The 19116-nt window shown below is 45.5% G+C and overlaps 1 protein-coding gene and 1 long non-coding RNA gene across 2 annotated transcripts in view; one reads left to right on the forward strand and one right to left on the reverse strand.

The window, feature by feature from the left end:
• The window catches only part of LOC148111521 (uncharacterized), a 34243-nt gene extending 16340 nt beyond the window's left edge, over nucleotides 1-17903 (reverse strand). Inside the window, exon 1 of the long non-coding RNA XR_015730422.1 lies at nucleotides 17740-17903. This is a non-coding gene — a long non-coding RNA (uncharacterized LOC148111521). The remainder of the gene's footprint in view (nucleotides 1-17739) is intronic.
• The window catches only part of RPS6KA4 (ribosomal protein S6 kinase A4), a 28864-nt gene that overhangs the window by 3594 nt on the left and 6154 nt on the right, over nucleotides 1-19116 (forward strand). The window contains exons 2-14 of the mRNA XM_060689567.2: nucleotides 2122-2196; nucleotides 2883-3101; nucleotides 3213-3328; nucleotides 4239-4346; nucleotides 6945-7025; nucleotides 8166-8269; nucleotides 9067-9217; nucleotides 10104-10265; nucleotides 13962-14087; nucleotides 14806-14939; nucleotides 15966-16059; nucleotides 17728-17898; nucleotides 18489-18680. Coding sequence (XP_060545550.1) covers nucleotides 2122-2196; nucleotides 2883-3101; nucleotides 3213-3328; nucleotides 4239-4346; nucleotides 6945-7025; nucleotides 8166-8269; nucleotides 9067-9217; nucleotides 10104-10265; nucleotides 13962-14087; nucleotides 14806-14939; nucleotides 15966-16059; nucleotides 17728-17898; nucleotides 18489-18680 — 1733 coding nt within the window. The remainder of the gene's footprint in view (nucleotides 1-2121; nucleotides 2197-2882; nucleotides 3102-3212; nucleotides 3329-4238; nucleotides 4347-6944; nucleotides 7026-8165; nucleotides 8270-9066; nucleotides 9218-10103; nucleotides 10266-13961; nucleotides 14088-14805; nucleotides 14940-15965; nucleotides 16060-17727; nucleotides 17899-18488; nucleotides 18681-19116) is intronic.

Raw genomic sequence — 19116 nt, forward strand, 5'->3', positions numbered from 1 at the left:
TCTCACGGACTACCAATTAGTGTGACCATCCCTGATTTAGTTCAAAAAAAATTAATAAATCAGGAAAGTGGGATAGAGGGTTGCGCTAGGCTGGGAAAAGATGGTCTGATGCAGTTAACATGTTTTTTAAAAAATTATGTTGAAGCTAAAGATTACAGGGGGAAAAAAAACTACTGTAATATGTCTGAAATAATAGCCTGTATAATAAATTCAGTCTGCTGAAGCCAAAATGCCAACGCTGGGCAGGCAGGTAGCCTCTAAATCCAATAAAGTTAGTTAATTAGTTAATTAATTACCATGACCCTAAAGATTGAGAATTGCTGGGGGACTTTAGGAAGTTGTGGAGGACACCAAATGTACTGTATTTATTTATTTTTAGCTGATTTACAGAATAGGCTGCGCTGATTAGCGTTCACTAGGAATGGTGTGAATATCAGGAGAAGGGCACTGTTATTATTTGTGGCAATTGTTATTTGAGCAGCCCACTGCTGAAGAATTCTTTTGATTTTTTTCTTTCAAGAGGCCTGTACTAGATGTTGTTGATAAAAGTTGATATCACTTGTTTGTATCTTATGATGAACGATTGCAACTATGATTTATGATCTGTGACCTGTCACTTTGTTGTTTGCATGTACACTGAGAGTTTATGCACTGGAGACTAATTCCTTGTGTGTCCAATCAAACTTGGCCAATAAAGAATTGAATTCTACTCTACTCTATTCTATATTCTATTATATTCTCTTTTCTTTTTTTCTCTTTTCTACTATTCTATTCTATTCTATTCTATTCTATTCTATTCTATTCTATTCTATTCTATTCTATTCTATTCTATCCTATTCCATATTTTTTATTCTATTCTATTCCATAATTCTATTCTATTCTATTTGCTACTTCCTATTCTATTCTGTTCCATTTTCTATTCTATCCCATTTTTTATTCTATCCCATATTCTATTCTATTCTATTCTATTCTATTCCATATTTTCTATTCTATTCTATTCCATAATTCTACTCTATTCTATTCTATTTGCTACTTCCTATTCTATTCTGTTCCATTTTCTATTCTATCCCATTTTTTATTCTATCCCATATTCTATTCTATTCTATTCCATATTTTCTATTCTATTCTATTCCATAATTCTACTCTATTCTATTCTATTTGCTACTTCTTATTCTATTCTGTTCCATTTTCTATTCTATCCCATTTTTTATTCTATCCCATATTCTATTCTATTCTGTTCTGTTCTGTTCTGTTCTGTTCTGTTCTGTTCTGCTCTGCTCTGCTCTGCTCTGCTCTATTCTATTCTATTCTATTCTATTCTATTCTATTCTATTCTATTCTATTCTATTCCTTTCCTTTATCTGAAGTGCTTTTTTTTCATACTGTTTTCAAGGAAACTTTGTGTCGCTTACTTTTTGAAAGCTTTATTATTTCCCCTGGTTTGGCACTCCTCTCATACATAAATAAATAAAATGTTGCTTTTAAAAAGAAACAGGTATGTTTGGTTTCGCAATTCTCTTGAAGGCATCTTTTCAAATCGTCCAAGCCAATTCTCGTGCTTAGGGGGATAAAAGGGGATAACTGTGCTACCCCCCCTTAAATATTTTCATTCCCCCCCCCCTCTTGCAATTGGTTATTTTGATTTCTCTGAGCTCCCCAGAAGCCTGGAGCAAGTTTGAGGACTTGTTCTCTTGTTCTCTGGAATGGTGAAATCATTTTTTTTTTCTTCCTTGAGACTATAAATTCTGGAACTAAATGCTTACTTGGAACAGCCCCAGCTTGAAAAAGAAGCTGGATCCAAATAACGTTGGCAAAGATTCTAGTCCTCAAAACTCAGGCTGGGAGGTCAGAGACGATCATCTTGCCCTGAAAAATGGGAGAGGGTTGGGCTGCATGACCTCTGCGTGTCCCCTTCCAACTCTGCATTTCTGTATTTCCAAGGTTAGGATATTGTACGTGGAATATAATTCGGGTTTAAATTCTCGGGTTGGGGATAAAGAAAAAGTTTTAAAATATTTTAAATTAAAAAATTTTTTTTTTAAATTTTAAAATTTCGGATTCTTTTATCGGCGGGAAAACACACGCGTTTTTTCTCTCTCTTTCGCCCCCCCCCCCCCGTAGCAAATTTAACTGGGCACGATGAGGAGAAAGTGGGGATGGAAAATTTCGAACTGCTCAAAGTCCTGGGGACCGGAGGTAAGTGCAAACCATGGTTACAAGGTTTTTAGCTAGAATTTCTCTCTCTCTCTCTCTCCCTCCCTGCCTTGCTCTGCCTAATGATAGAGACAGCATTTCCCCCCCTTTGATTAAAAAAAACCAAACCCATTAAGAATCTTGCAATGGAAGCTTATTTTTCACTCCCAATTCAGCGGGAGGCATCGAAAAGCGGAGCTTGAAGGGAAATGAAATACAGGCCAGTCCTCGAATTACCACCGCTGCCGAGCCCCAAGTTTCTAATAGATAAATAAAATATAAATATAAATCTAATAAAAAAAGTTTCCGTCGCTAACCGAGACGTTTGCTAAAAGTTGCATTTTGCCTCACTGTTACGACCTTTCGCGCCCCACATGGTGACACGAATCACTGCAGTTGTTGAGTTAGGAACACGGTTGCTAAGTGAATGTGTTGGATGGTCGCAAAAAGGGGTCACGCAACTTCCCCCCCTCCCCCCGGGAACACTGCCACCGTCATAAATAGAAGCAAGGTGCCAGGCGTCCTAATTTTGATCCCATGATGCCGCAAAGGCCGTCAGGGTGAAAAACGGTCGTAAGTCACTTGTTTCGGTGCCGTCGTAACTTTGGTCACTAAACGAACGGTTGGGAAACGAGGACCACCCGCTAAGCCCAGCCCCCCCCCTTCTTGCTTCTCTTTCTGCGCTTCAGCTTACGGGAAGGTGTTCCTGGTCCGTAAACTCACCGGCCACGACGCCAACAAGCTTTACGCCATGAAAGTGCTCCGCAAAGCGGCCATCGTCGCCAAAGCCAAGACGACCGAGCACACGCGGACCGAACGGACCGTCCTGGAGCACGTCCGCCAGTCGCCTTTCCTCGTGACGCTGCATTACGCCTTCCAGACGGATTCCAAGCTCCATTTGATTCTCGGTAGGTGGGGAGAGGAGAAATGGAGAGGGGGGGAATTGGAGAGCAGGGGTGGGGGACATTGGCCAGCGCTAAGGGTTCGATCTGAGCCTCTCCCGTTTGTTTCCTTCCTAGATTACGTGAGCGGAGGTGAGCTGTTCACTCACTTGTACCAACGGGACCATTTCTCGGAGGAGGAAGTACGGTTTTACAGCGGGGAGATCATTTTGGCGCTGGAACACCTCCACAAGGTGAGAACTCTTTCATTTACGGATGGCTTAAATCTTCTAGGCCGCCCGTCTCCCCTGAACTAAAGAATAGAATAGAATGTAGAATAGAATAGAATAGAATAGAATAGAATAGAATAGAATAGAATGAAATTGAAAATATGGAATGGAACGGAATAGAATAGAATAGAATAGAATAGAATAGAATAGAATAGAATAGAATAGAATAGAATAGAATAGAATGGAATAGAAAATATGGAAGAACAGAATAGAATGTAGAATAGAATAGAATAGAATAGAATAGAATAGAAAATATAGAATGGAACGGAATAGAATGTAGAATAGAATAGAAATAGAAATAGAAATAGAAATAGAAATAGAAATAGAAATAGAAATAGAAATAGAAATAGAAATAGAAAATATGGAACGGAATAGAATCCAGTTCTTTATTGGCCAAGTTTGAATGGACACACAAGGAAGTGACGACAGCACTGGAGGAGAAAAAAAGCAGCTTATGACCGCTCCTCAAATTTATGACCATCGCCGCATCTCCACGACGCTGCGATTCAAGCACTTGGCAAAAGTCACACAATTGTTGACAATTCTGGGATCCTGGGATCACCATTCCTGACCTTCCAAGATGGCTTCCGACAACCAAATGGGGGAAGCTGGCAGGGAAGGTTGCAAGTCAGGGTCATACGATGTCTCACTTAACGACCGTGGGTGATTCATTTAACAACCCCTCTAAAAGGCCGTGAAATCGGTGCGGTGACGGGGATGCCTCATTTAGCAACTGCACTGCTTCGCGATGAATTTACTGGTTCTTGTGGTCGTAAGTCGAGGACTGCCAAAATAAGGGGGGGGTGAGCTTGTCAGATGATTGTGGTTTTGTTGGCACACATGGGGCCAAAGAGCTGCCTTTCTCATTCCTCAGCTTGGCATCATTTATCGGGACGTGAAGCTGGAAAACATCTTGTTGGACAACGAAGGTCATGTGGTGCTGACCGATTTCGGCCTGAGCAAGGAATTCGTGACAGAGGATGTGAGTTCGGATTGTGGGGAAAGCTCCTTTAACGGCATCTGTGATTGTCTGATTCCTGGGATTAGGGTTTAGACAGAACTGAGTAGAAATGTTGGTTTGAGTCTGCATTGCTTGAAGAATCAGCTCGTGTTTTTTTTTTATTAAATCAATATTACCCATTCATCCTAACTCTAATCTTAACCAAATTCCATTTTTCCCTTCTTCTCTATATTACACCCCTTAAGTTTGAAATTTCATTTAACGTAATTCCTAATATTACAATCATTCATTTCACATCAAGATAATAAATCAAAAACATTTTATACCATGTATTTCCTTAAGTCTTGTTCCAAATCATATACTCCAATATCTTAGTAAAAAAATCAATTAATTATATAACAGGTTTTTTTTCCTTTATATCCTAAAATCTTATCTCTTATTTTCAAATACTTTGTCAAAGATATATATTTATACCTCTTCAAACAACATCTTAATCATTTCTTCTTTCATCACAATCTAACTATTTCGAAAGACAATATCACTTCTCCTTCCAATTTGTTGCAATTTCCCTAATTAAAGTTATTTATATTTTTGGAACTTGTCATTTTATAAACTCCAACAATGCAATTAAAAGTATTCCAATTTTTATCATTTCTACTTTCACCACAATCTAACTTATTTCAAAAGACAATATCATTTCTCCTTCCAATTTGTTGCAATTTCCCTAAAGTTATTTATATTTTTGGAACTTGTCATTTTATAAACTCCAACAACGCAATTAAAAGTATTCCAATTTTTACCATTTCTACTTTCACCGCAATCTAACTTATTTCAAAAGACAGTATCATTTCACCTTCCAATTATTACAAATTTCCCTAATTAAATCTGTTCATATTTTTATGGCAAAGAGGGGAATATACAAATTGTGTTGAAATGACTAAATTTGTGAACCGGCCAATACTCTATTCAGAAAAAAATACACTGTCTGTCTGTCTGTCAAATAACAAAACAAAAAAACTTAAAAAATAAAAGAAAAAAGAATCAGCTCCAGGGAATAAAGGTTCAATAAAGGAGTTTAAAAAATTCCCACGTGGTGCTTAAAAAAACAACCTGTCCCTAAACATTGGTAAGACCAAGGAGATGGTGTTGGGACTTCCGGAGGAAGAGAGAGGAACTCTTTACATCGAGGGGGGCTGCGTAGAGAGAGTCTCCTCCTTTAAATTCCTGGGAGTCCATCTCAGTGAAGGCCTCACCTGGAAAAACAACACGATCCAGGTGTCCAGGAAGGCTCAACAGAGACTCCATTTCTTAAGGATCTTGCGTAAAAACAATTATTGGAACAATAACTGGTGACCTCCTTTTGCCGGTCCACAATAGAAAGCGTTCTCACTTATTGCATCCCGGTGTGGCATGCCGGTTTGACAGCCGAGGATAGAAAAGCACTATGGAGAGTGGTGAGGACAGCACAAAACATCGTAGGCTGCCCCCTGATACCACTAGGGCTCACTGCCTTAGGAGAGTGAGGAAAATCCTCAGGGACGACTCTCACCCTGGTCAACACAGCTTTACTCTCCTACCGTCGGGAAAGGAGATATAGAAGCGAAGCCAGCCGCACAAACAGACCGAAAGAACAGTTTTTATCCGTGGGCTGTCAGACTCCGGAATGCGAAATAACGTCATAACTACGTCATATGATAGACTGCAGGGCCGGTGCAACGTGTAACATGTTTGCACTGGTGCAATAGGACTGGGTGTTTTTGTTAATGGGATTTATTGGGTTAGGGATTTTCTCTCTTCGCTGTGAGTTGTATTGGGGATGTGTGTGCACTGAGGGAGCTCAACCAATCTCATTGTGCATATGTTGTGCGCTGACCATAAAGATTTGAATTTAAAGAGCAGCTTTTGCCAGCAATTTCGAAGATGCGTGGACTTCAACTCCCAGAATTCCTCATGGCTGGCTGAGGAATTCTGGGAGTTGAAGTCTACAAGTTGCCAAATTTGGGGACTCCTGGATTAGATAATCCTCAATTCTGATCTGGTTGCTGGTTTCTTCTCTTCTTCAGTCTTCCGGCTGCACAAAATGTGCCTCTTTACTGATTGTCATCAAAATTCATCCTTCCTTCCTTCGTTCCCTTTCTCCTTTCTTTCTCTTTCCTTCCTTTCTTTTTTCTTCCTTCCTTCCTATCTTTCTCTTTTCCTTCCTTCCTTTTTTCTCTTCCTTCCTTTCTTCCTTTCTTTCCTTCCTTCCTCTTCCACTTTTTCTTCTTCCCATCTTCCTTCTTTTCTTTCTTTCTCCCTCTTTCCTTCCTTTCTTTCTTCCTTCTTTTCTTTCTCTTTCTTTCCTTCTTCCTTCCTTTCTATCTTTCTCTTTTTCTTTATTCCTTCTTTTTTTCTCTTCCTTTCTTTTTCTTTCTCTTTCTCTTTTCTTCCTTCCTTTTTCTTTCTTTCTTTCTTTCTCTTTCCTTTCCTTCCTTTTTTCTTTTTCTTTCTTTCTTTCCTTTCCTTTCTTTTTTCTTTTTTCTTTCTTTCTCTTTTCTCCCTTCCTCGTTCTTTCTTTCTCTTTTCTTTCTTTCTCTTTCCTTCCTTCCTTCCTTTTCTTTTTCTTTCCCCTTGCCACAGAAAGAACGGACCTTCTCATTTTGCGGCACCATCGAATACATGGCCCCCGAGATTGTACGCAGCAAAAGTGGACACGGCAAGGTGAGAAGGAAGGTTGGCATAAAATTCTCCGCCACAGACCGGAGCCCGGAAAACAGCTTTCTCACGTATCGGGGAAAAAAAGGAGGCGGCAATAGAATAGAATAGAATAGAATTCTTAGAATTAATTTCTAAGAATAGAATTAATTATCTGCACAGTAGCTTTTGATAAAGTCAGTGTGGCGAAGGGAAAGTTTTTTTCTAGTAGAGGCGGAGACATATCTTAGGGGGAACAAGGGGAAGAAAGCAAAGAAGAGTACAGGCAGTCCTCGACTTACAACCAAAATTGGGACCAACTTTTCCATTGCTAAGCAACGCGGTTGTTAAGCGAATCATCCCAATTTTATGACCTTGCTTTTGCCAGTTGTTAAACGTATCACACAGTTGTTAAATGAATCATTCAGTTGTTAAATGAATCCAGATTCCCCTCCCTTCCCCGGTTAATTTTGAGTGTCGGAAGCCAGCAGGGAAAGTCACAAATGGGGATCTCGTGACCCCAGCACACTCCAAGCATCATAAATACATGCTGGGTTGCCCAGTGCCCAAATTTTCATCATGTGACCATGTCGTGAGTCATAAGGGGTTCGGGAGAACCTCTAGCTAAGATTCTGTGCAATTTGGAGAACCCCCAAATCCCACTCCTGGCTGGCCACGCCCGCTCCTTCCCTCCCAGGAGTCCCCACGCGGCCTGTTTTGGATGCAGGTAAGTGCAGGGCGCGCACGGAGGCTTGGGAAAGGCGAAAAACGGGCCTACAGGAAATTCGGGAAGGGCCCGTTTCCGGCCTCCAGAGAGGCTCTGGGGTCTGGGGAGGCCGTTTTCACCCTCCCGGAGGCTTGAGGAAAGCCTCCGGAGCCCAGGGAGGGCAAAAACACCCCCCCGCCCCACCATGGTGCAGGAGGCTGACTAGGCCACGCCCACCATGGCCACGCCCACCCAGCAACCAGGCAGAGAACCCCTTGCTAAAATTTTTGAAGCCCACCCCTGGTCATAAGCGTGAGGATCGGTCTTCTGTCCCTTTTTTTAATGCTGTTGGAACTTCGAGCAGTTGCTAAACGGACAGTCGTAAGTGGAAGACCCCCTGTATTGTACCGGTTCAGTCCTGAGTTCCCCCCCTTTTTTTTTCTCTCTCTCCTCCCTTGTAGTCTGTGGACTGGTGGAGTTTGGGAATCCTGGTTTTTGAGCTCCTGACTGGCGCGTCTCCTTTTACCCTCGAAGGGGAGAAAAACTCGCAAGCGGAGGTGTCCAGGTGAGGTGGGGCAACTGGAAGGTTTGGGGAGATGAGGAGGGGGGGACAGGTAGCCGATGAAATTAGGGGCAAAACCAATCTAGATATAAGAGCGATGGAAGTGTGGGAGAAAGAGAGCCGTGAGGTCGACGGACGTAACTTGATTCCCAGGGAGAAAAAAAAAATAATAATCTAAGCAAAAAGCATCCCAAAAAATTAAAAAGGGGTATTTGAATGGCTCCTTGCTGGGTACCCACAAACCAGTGGAAGGTCTGTAATCAGGCCCGGCACAGATGAAGGGCCAGGAGGGGACATTTTTATAGACATAAAAGGAATTTTTCCCTGCTGCTTCCGACTTCTTGAGCACTTGGGGGCGCAGCGGTTAAGAGGGCGGTACTGCAGGTTACGTCTGCTGACTGCCGGCTGCCAGCAATTTGGCAGTTCGAATCTTCACCAGGCACAAGGTTGACTCAGCCTTCCGTCCTTCCGAGGTGGGTAAAATGAGGACCCAGATTGTTGGGGGCGAGATGCTGACTCTGTAAACCGCTTAGGGAGGGCTGAGGCACTAGGAAGTCTATTGCTTCCTTCCTTCCTTCCTGTCTGTTAGCAGAATTGCAGACTAATTCTGCCCACAGCCAGGAAGTTCGATCCTGATAGGGCTCAAGGTTGATTCAGCCTTCCGTCCTTCCGAGGTCATTAAAATGAGGACCCAGATTGTTGGGGGCAAGGAAGCTGACTCTGTAAACCGCTTAGAGAGGGCTGTGAGACACTGTGAAGCGGGATATAAGTCTTAAGTGGTATTGCTATTGCTATTCTAGACGGATCCTGAAGTGCAGCCCTCCCTTCCCGTCGCTGATCGGCCACGAGGCTCGCGATCTCCTGCAGAAGCTCCTGTGCAAAGACCCCAAGAAACGCTTGGGGTCCGGCCCAATGGGGGCCCAGGAGATTAAAGAGCACCCCTTCTTCAGGGTAAGGTTTACAAGTCCTGGAGACGTTGAGCAAGGTTGATTCCTGACCAGCCTTTCCCTCCTGAGTCCTTTCCCAGAGAATTGGATGGAGACAACCGATTGTCACTGCGCAACGCCTGGTTTTATTGTGCTTTGTTGGGATTTTATCTTTGTTTAGAGCAGGGGTCTTTTAACCTCAGTGATTTTTAAGGTGTGTGGACTTCAACTCCCAGAATCCTCTAGCTAGTGTTTTGGGAGTCAAAGTTCACCCATCTTCAAGCATGCTGGCTGAGGAATTGTGGGAGTTGAAGTCCAACCCTCTTCAAGCATGCTGGCTGGAGGATTCTGGGAGTTGAAGTCCATCCATTTTAAAATATGCTGGCCAGGGAATTCTGGGAGTTGAAGTCTCTCATCTTCAAGCATGCTGGCTGAGGAATTGTGGGAGTTGAAGTCCAACTCTCTTCAAGTGTGCTGGCTGGGGAATCTTGGGAGTCAAAGTCCACCCCTCTTAAAGCATGCTGGCTGGGGAATTCTGGGAGTTGAAGTCCACCCGCCTTAAATCATGCTGGCTGGGGAATTGTGGGAGTTGAAGTCCAACTCTCTTCAAGTGTGCTGGCTGGCCAAATTATTTAATTCATTTTTATTCTATTTTAAATTTTGTATCTACGCGTTTTATTCTGTGGCTGTTCACCGCCCTGAGTCCTTCGAGAGTAGGGCGGTATAGAAATCCAATAAAATAAATAAATAAATAAATAAATAAATAAATAAATAAATAAGCATCTTGGCTGGGGAATTCTGGGACTTGAAGTCCACCCATCTTGAAATTGCCAAGATTGAGCAACATTTGAGCTGGTTTCTCTCTGCAGTCTAGTTATATCTTCTCCCCAATTATTTTTATCCCCCTCCAGGTCTTGGACTGGGTTGAATTAGCTGCGCGCCGGATCAGGCCGCCGTTTAAACCCCTCATTCGTCACGAGTTGGACGTGCGAAACTTTGCCGAAGAATTCACCAGCTTGGAGCCCATCTACTCTCCGGCTGGGACCCCTCCCAGCCTAGACCGTGTCTTCCAGGTGCGTTCCCCCCAAATGCCATTATTTCCATAGGTGTTGCAGATGGCAGAGCTCATTTTATGATTTTTTTTTTTAAAAAAAAACCCAGCACTTAATAAGGTTTATGGCAAAACTAACAAAAATAACAAACAATGGGTTCGTTTAACTCAGGGGTCAGCAACCTGCGGCTCCGGAGCCGCATGTGGCTCTTTGGGCCCTCTGCTGTGGCTCCCTGTCAGGTGATCCCACCACTGGCTGGCCCCGCCCCTCGCCCTCCCCTCCCAGTCACCCCTCGCCTGGCCTGAGAAAGCAAGGGCGACGGCGGGGGATGGGAGAAGCAGCCAGGGCAGAGACAGAGAGATACAGAGAGAGGGGGAGAGAGAGAGACATAGAAAGATACAGAGAGAGGGGGAGAGAGAGAGACATAAGAGAGATACAGAGAGAGGGGGAGAGAGAGAGACATAGGGAGATACAGAGAGAGGGGGAGAGAGACATAGAGAGATACAGAGAGAGCGGGAGAGAGAGACATAGAGAGAGGGGGAGAGAGAGAGACATAGAGAGATACAGAGAGAGCGGGAGAGAGAGACATAGAGAGAGGGGGAGAGAGAGAGACATAGAGAGATACAGAGAGAGGGGGAGAGAGAGACATAGAGAGATATAGAGAAAGGGAGAGAGAGAGACAGAGAGAGATAGAGAGAGGGGGAGAGAGAGAGACAGAGAGATAGAGAGAGGGGGAGAGAGAGAGAGATACAGAGAGAGGGGGAGAGAGAGACATAGAGAGATATAGAGAAAGGGAGAGAGAGAGACAGAGAGAGATAGAGAGAGGGGGAGAGAGAGAGACAGAGAGATAGAGAGAGGGGGAGAGAGAGAGAGATACAGAGAGAGGGGGAGAGAGAGACATAGAGAGAGGGGGAGAGAGAGAGACAGAGAGATACAGAGAGAGGGGGAGAGAGAGACATAGAGAGATATAGAGAAAGGGAGAGAGAGACATAGAGAGATAGAGAGGGGGAGAGAGAGAGAGAGAGAGATACAGAGAGAGGGGGAGAGAGAGACATAGAGAGAGGGGGAGAGAGAGAGACAGAGAGATACAGAGAGAGGGGGAGAGAGAGACATAGAGAGATATAGAGAAAGGGAGAGAGAGAGACAGAGAGATAGAGGGGGAGAGAGAGATACAGAGAGAGGGGGAGAGAGACATAGAGAGATACAGAGAGTGGGGGAGAGAGAGACATAGAGAGATACAGAGAGAGGGGGAGAGAGAGACAGAGAGATATAGAGAGAGGGAGAGAGAGAGACATAGAGAGATAGAGAGGGGGAGAGAGACAGAGAGATACAGAGAGAGGGGGAGAGAGAGACATAGAGAGATACAGAGAGAGGGAGAGGGGGGAAAGAGGGAGGGAGGGGAGAGGGAGATATGTCAAAAGGATTTTGTGGTTCCTGGTGTTTTTTAACAACTGGTTCTCTGCCCTAATGACCGGCTGAGTAGGTGTGGCTAGGGGTGTGTGTAAGTGTAAGTTCAAGGCGATAAAATGTAAAATTAATCGGTCCAAATTGTCATTTCTCTACGTATTCAAAACTTCCTGGACAAGGGGCCACAAAATTACTGGAACGCGGGAGAATTAAATGAACATAAGCCGCAGGGAGAAGGAAAAGAGATTGGAGATATATATATATATTTTTTGAAAAGATCTTTCTGAGCGGTTAAAAAAAGGCCAGAAAAATTGTGGTTTTTCGCTTTGAAACCAGCTGGTTTTTTTACTTTCGCGATCTAAAAATCATTTCAGGAAGTGCCTTGCATAAACTTACTCATCTGCAAAGACAGAATAAAAATAGGGGTTTTTTTTTCATCTTGGAGGACTAGATTTTTTTTTTGGCTTGGCAAGTTTCAAAATGTTCTTTCAAACTTCCTCCTTTTTTTCCTTAGCAACCAGCCAGCAACGGTGTGTAGTTGTCTTGCGGCTGGGGGTGAAATTTCAGGGGTCCTTTGAGCGAAATGACACCCCGAGAACTGGGGTTCTCTTAATAGTTCAAAGAGATGCTTGATTGCTCACCTTCTGCGTGAGAATGCCCACAGGGGCAATCCTCTCGAACGTACAATCATATATTTAGCAACCGTTCAAAGTTACAAGACGGCACTGAAAAATGTGACTTAATGATGGACTGACGACCATTGCAGCCTCCTTTGGGGGATTATTATGTGATCAAAATTTGGGTCCTCGGTTCACCCAGCAAATTTTGATTCACCCAACGAAAGGCGAGTGGGGTCAGAAAAATACAATGACGGCGATGGTAGGAAGATGGAAGACGCACGCGCTGATGTCAGCCTTGTGGTTCTGTGCTTTGCCGATTTGTGCAAATCAGAATACAGAAAAAGAGAGTTGGAAGGGACCTCGGAGGTCTTCTAGTCCAACCCTCTGCTTAGGCAGGAAATCCCTCCTGAGTTCCAGGTTGCTTCTCTCCTTGGTTAGTTTCCATCCGTTGCTTCTCATCCTGCCTTCTGGTGCTTTGGAGAATAGGCCGACACCCCACCCCACCCCACCCCGCTTCTTTGTGGCAGCCCCTCAAATATTGGAAGGCGGCTTTCATATCCCCTTGAATTCTGCCCTTCATTAGATTACACCTGTGATGGCAAACTTATAGCACATGTGCCACAGCTGGCACGCAAGCCCTCTCTGTGGGCACACGAGCCATCGCCCAGTTTAGCTCTGCTGCACCAGCCAGCTGATTTTTGGGATGTGCAGGGGGCGGGGCACATGTGGAAGTTGCGTGTGTATGTGCCCCACCCCCTGCACACCCATTTTTGGGCCCAGGAGGCTCCCAGGAGTTTCTATGCGGCCCATTTTGGATGCCAGGTAAGTGCAGGGCCCATGTGGAGCCTGGAGAAGGTGAAAAACAGGCCTCCCGGAAGTTCCGGAAGTCCGGAAATGGGCCCGTTTCTGCCCTCCGGAGCTCAGGAGAAGCCATTTTCGCCCTTCCAGAAGCTCGAGGAAAGCCTCCTGACCCTGGGGGGGGGGGGTTGAGGCAAAAATGACCCCCCGCTGCGGTGCATGAGGTCGAGTAGGCCACACCCACCATGGCCACGCCCACCCAGCAGACTGGGCAGACAACCGTTTGCTAAAGTTTTTGAATCCCGCCTCTCGCGCACGCCTGCGTGGGGGACGGGGGAGCGTGGGGGGGTTGTGTGCGCATGCGTGGAGGGGGGGTAGCGTGCGCACATCCACGGGAGGCACGCATTGTATTATGGGTGCCAGCACGCGCACTTTTGGCCCACGAAGAGAAAAAGATTAGCCATCACTGGACTAGATGTACCGAATTCCCACAACAAAGAGTCTTGGTGGCGCAGCAGACTAAAGTGCTGTTAAATAGCACCAGCTGCCTGCAATTACTGCAAGTTCAAATCTCGCCAGGCTCAAGGTTGACTCAGCCTTCCATCCTTCCGAGGTAGGTAAAATGAGGACCCGGATTGTGGGGGTCAATATGCTGACTTTGTATAAAAAAGAACACCGCTTACCGGGGGCCCGAAAGCCCTACTAAGCAGGTATATACAAAAGTATGAAGGCTGTTGCTTAACGCATTGTAAGCCCCCCTGAGTCTCCGGAGAAGGGCGGCATATAAATCGAACCAATAAATAAATAAGTAAATAAATAAACTGTTTGAAATGCATTTCTCTCCGAGGCTGGGCGATCGCAATGCCGTCTCTGCTTTTTTCTTTCCAAAAAGGGATATTCCTTCATCGCCCCGTCAATTCTCTTCAACCGTAATGCTGTGACCGCTGATGTACTTGAGGCGGCGTCCGACGGGGAGCGTCCCGGAAGGTCTGCGGTAGCCCGCAGTGCCATGATGAAGGTAAGGGGGAATTATCCGCCGAAGGAGAAGCAGGAATCCGTAGGAAGACAGGGGCAAATTTCGTGGACCGGAAGGGTGGGGGGGTGGGGGAGGGGCATGTCTGGAATCACTTAATATACCATGATGGAAAATTCTAGTTTCCAAACTGGGGGGACTGGGTTGACGCAACTCGCTTCGAACACTGATAGGATGTGTGAACGGGGCCTTGAAAAGTTTCCCGGGTCTTATTGATGTAAAGGTAGTTCTCGAATTACGACCACCATAGAGCCCCAGATTTCTGTTGCTAAGGGAAACGTCGGCTAAGTGAATTTTGTCTCATTTGATGAGCTTTTGTGCCGCCGGTTGTTAAGCGAATCACCCCAGTTGTTATGTTGGTAACGCAGCTGTTAAGGGAATCTGACTCCGCCCCGTTGGCTTTACGACCTGCTTAATGACTGCCAGGGCTTATGACCGTAATTTTGGAGTGAATTCTGAGAGAATTCTGATTCTTCTCAGAATTTCTCTGAGAGAATTCTGATTTTTGGAGAAAATCAGCAGCCTTTCAGGAAAGTCAAAAGTTTTCGTGATAGGTGAGGTATTAATTGGATCCACAGAGTTTGTAAGCCTTTGAGGTCATTTAGAAGCCAAATTAAGCGATTCTACTTGCAATGCTGAGAGCAAGGTTCAACCTTCTTGCTTATTAACTCCCTCCTTCTCTCTTCTTCTTCCCCTCTCCCAGGATTCTTCGTTCTTCCAAAAATATGAGATGGACTTGCTGGAACCGCCCCTGGGCGAGGGAAGCTTCTCTGTGTGTCGCCGTTGCCGACATCGGCAAAACGGGACGGAGTTTGCGGTTAAAATCATCAGCAAAAGGTAGCAAATTTTCATTTTATATCCTTTCTCCAAAGGGCTTTTTGCCCCTAACTAGCCTCATCCATCCAGAAAGGTTCCATTTTATTATTTGATATATTTTAGATTTATGTTATATTTTATTTTATCGATTTATTTCAGATTTTATGTTTTATTTTTATTTTATATTTCATATTTCTTCCATATTTTATTTTATTATTTTATTTATTTTATATATTATATTATATTTATTATATTATATTTATTATATTATTTAGTATTTTATTTTATATTTTATTTTATATTTTTATTTTTATTTTATTTTATTTAGTATTTTATTTATTTTATATTTCATTTCATTTCATTATTTTTTGTTCTTTTTATGCCGGGTCGATCTTGGATTTCTGGCCCAGAAACTCCTGCTCTGATGCAGCACGCGAAACGCCTCAGGGAGTCTGTGAGCAAGGGGGGAGGGCATTTATACACATGGCCTCAGCCAATCAGGAGGGACCGATGGAAGCAGCCAATCGGAAATGCCTTCGAACGTTCCGCCTTTTAAAGGGACAAAGGCCCTAAACTGGTGTTTTGCTAATTCAAGCCTGCAACAGCTGAAATTTCGTCTATACTGCTAAAGACGCCGTCAAATCTCGAGCCAGATTTAAGTGTGTGGCCTTGGCTATTAATATCACCCAGCAAGGGGGGTGGGGGGAATCCATTTTCAATCCTGTTGCTCCCCCGCGTCGATGAGAACACAACCACACGGCGTGGGAAGATTTGAGGAAACTTTTTAGCTCCTGATCGGGCTCGTGTTCGAATCCCTGAAATTTAAGGGATTTCCTTTTGGGTAGGAAGGTCAGGTCAGCAGTGCCGCTAAGCTAGCCGAAGAGGCTGTCGCCAGGTTAAAACTGGTGCTGCGCGGAAAATGGAGGGAGGAATGATGGGGTTGGGTTGCAAAGGCGACAACAACAACGAAAAAAGGACTTAATATAGTCGTGGAATCGGCTGTGATGGACAGTGGCATCTTTTCTCCTCCTTTTTTCCCCGGTGCAGGATGGAAGTCAACACCCAGCGAGAAGTGGCGGCGCTGCAGATCTGCGAAACCCACCCGAACATCGTCAAGATTCACGACGTTCATCACGACCAGGTGAGGAGCCTCGTTCTCGGAGAGGAAAGATCTCGAGAAACCTTAACCTGGTTAAGGATGAAGGGGTTGGATCCCGAGATTTGGCTTAGGACCTGGTTATTTACGGGACCGCCTGCTACCACCAATAGCCTCCCACCGGCCAGTACGCTCCCATAGAGAGGGGCTCCTCCGGGTGCCGTCGGCCAAACAATGTCGGCTGTCGGCCCCTAGGGGGAGAGCCTTCTCTGTGGGGGCACCTACGATTTGGAACGAGCTCCCCCCGGAGATACGTAGGATCCCGGATCTGCGCACCTTCCGCCGCACGCTTAAGACTTTTCTATTTTATCAAACTGGCCTGGCCTAAATCTTCCCCCTTTTTAAATGTGAAAATTTTAAATTTTAAATTCGTCTTATTTATAGGGTCATGGGTAAGGCGTTTTAAATTGGGGAGCCATTTTGGATTTAATTCTGTTTTAAACGTATTTTAATGTTTATATTGTATGTTTTTTAAATTTTGGCTGTTCACCGCCCCGAGTCCTTCGGGAGAGGGGGCGGTATAAAAATCTAATAAATAAATAAATAAATAAATAAATAAATAAAAAATTTGGAGAGACCCTAATTGAAGTCCATCCTCACGACACGGAAGCTTTTTATGGGACTCTGGGGCTGGCCTGTTGGTCTAGGACACGGGTGACAAACTCGCCGCCTCACGTGCACGTATCGTGACGTTTCTTGCCTTCGCGGAGCTGGGGTCGGCGTGGCCTGCCTGTGACACATCCAGCCCGCAGGCCACCAGTTTGACACCCCTGATCTAGGGCTTACCCTACCTCACAGGGTTGTTGTTGTGGGGGGTGTGTGTGTGAAAACTAAGGAGAGACATTAGTATATGGCTCGTCACAATTTATCACATTTACAGGGGTACCTCCAGTAGTGGGATTCACCGGTTGTAACAACCGGTTTGCTTCATGCGCCCCCCCTCCCCACAGAGGTTGGAAATGGCCCAGTTTCCGGACTTCTGGTAGGCCCGTTTTTCGCCCTCCCCAAGCTTCAGAGGCTTTCTTGGAGTCTCCAGGAGGACGAAAACGTCCCCCCGGGCTCTGGAGACCGGAAATGGGCCCGTTTCCGGATTTCCGGATGGCCCATTTTTTCGCCCTCCCGGAGCCTCCGCGCACGGCCTGCACTTACCTGGCATCTAAAACGGGATGTGTGGAGATTCCTGGGATGGGCGGGACAGGGTGGGCGGGGCCAGCCAGTCCTTCATACAACCGATTCGGCGAACCAGATTAAAATTAACATCCAGTTCGCACGAACTAGTGCGAACCGGCTGAATCCCATCCCTGGGTGTCTCGGCACTCATCATTGATTGATTCTGGGAGGCGCAATGAGTACCAAAAACGATGAGTAACTTGTCATGTCTCCCTTGGACGGCTCCCCAGCTTCTTCCTCAGAGGCCAGCCCAAGGCAGGATGAAATTGTGTGTCTGAGGGAGTGTACCAAACAAATTGTTCCCGTAAGGAATCATATAGTGAGTCACAGGGCAGCCGGCTTCGACAAGTTATAGCTTGTGCATCGGGTACTAAACCAACAATGAGTACCGGGACAAAATTGTTCGAGTTTTAAATGCGTCTAGTAGTCAATTTGACGAGTTTCAAAGCCGTTGAGTACCTTTTTGTCCTTCTTTGTCCATAGTACCACACGTACCTGGTGATGGAATTGCTGAGGGGCGGGGAGCTCCTGGACCGGATCAAGAAGAAGCAACATTTCAGCGAGTCGGAAGCCAGCCAGATCATGCGCAGCTTGGTTTCCGCCGTCAGCTTCATGCACGACTCGGGAGTGGTGCATCGGGACCTCAAGCCCGAGGTACGCTAGGAAAAGAGGGAGGCCCTTTTCACGATTCAGCTTATGACGACTTGGGACTTGCGATGGAAATTCCTATGCCCATTGTGCGTTGTCGGACCCCAGCCTAACTGTGTCTGAATCAATTAGCCATCTTGCAGCAAACTATGTTAGATTTGTAGGGTAGGCCACGAAAGCGGGGTTCCCCAATTGTGTCCTCGAGGATTAACAATGCAGCTAGACCTCGATTTACGACCACAATTGAGCCTAAGATTTATGTTGCTAAGCGAGAAATTTCTTTGTCCCATTTTACGACAGTCATTAAGTTAGCCGGACGGTTGTTAAGCGAATCCGGCTTCCCCACTTCCTTTGCTTGCCCGAAGGTCGCAAAAGGGGATCGCATGACCCCGGGGAATGCCGCAACCGTCGTAAGTGCGAATCAGTTGTCAAGCGTCTGAATATAAACCACGTGACCGTATAAATAACGGTCGTAAGTGTGGAAAAACGGTCCTAGGTCGTCTTTTTTTTCTGCGCCGTTGCCACTTCAAACGGTCGCTAAGCGAAGTGTCGTAAGTCGAGGACTACCTGTGATTCTTTTGTGACTTTGCTCCTAGAATATTCTCTACGCGGACGAGTCGGAGGGCGCCCCTGTGAAGGTGATCGACTTCGGCTTTGCCCGCCTCTGCCCTCAGAATTCGCAGCCCATGCAGACCCCCTGCTTCACCCTCCAGTACGCGGCCCCCGAACTTTTGCAGGATGGAGGCTACGATGAATCTTGCGATCTCTGGAGCCTGGGGGTGATCTTGGTAGGTTGAACGCGTCAAAAGGGACGGCCATTCAATGAAGCCGCTGGGCTACGTTTGCGTGCGGTATATATCTAGGTATAAACGAGGGGTCCTTGGTGCTCCCTGAGCTTGCTTGTTTTCTTGCAGACGTTTCATGACCCAACTAGGGAACATCATCAGTAAGTAAAAGATCACGAGAGCCAACCCCACTCTTTTCTAGCATTGATGAGATTACCTAGTTGGGCCAGGAAATGTCTGCAGAAAACCAGCTTTGCTCAGGGAGCGGTGACCACCCTGGTGTCTTCCTTCTCCTTCACTCTGCAAACCCCCCTCTCTTCTAGCCTTGATGGCGTTCCCTAGTTGGGTCATGAAACGTTTGCAAAAAAAACAACCAAGCTCAGAGAGCACCAAGGACCCCACAATCCTCCTCTTTTTTCCTCCTCCTCCACCCTTTTCC

This window comes from Pantherophis guttatus, chromosome 18 (genome assembly GCF_059756535.1).
Source record: "Pantherophis guttatus breed Tessera chromosome 18, ASM5975653v1, whole genome shotgun sequence".
In the NCBI taxonomy this organism is placed as follows: Eukaryota; Metazoa; Chordata; class Lepidosauria; order Squamata; family Colubridae; genus Pantherophis; species Pantherophis guttatus.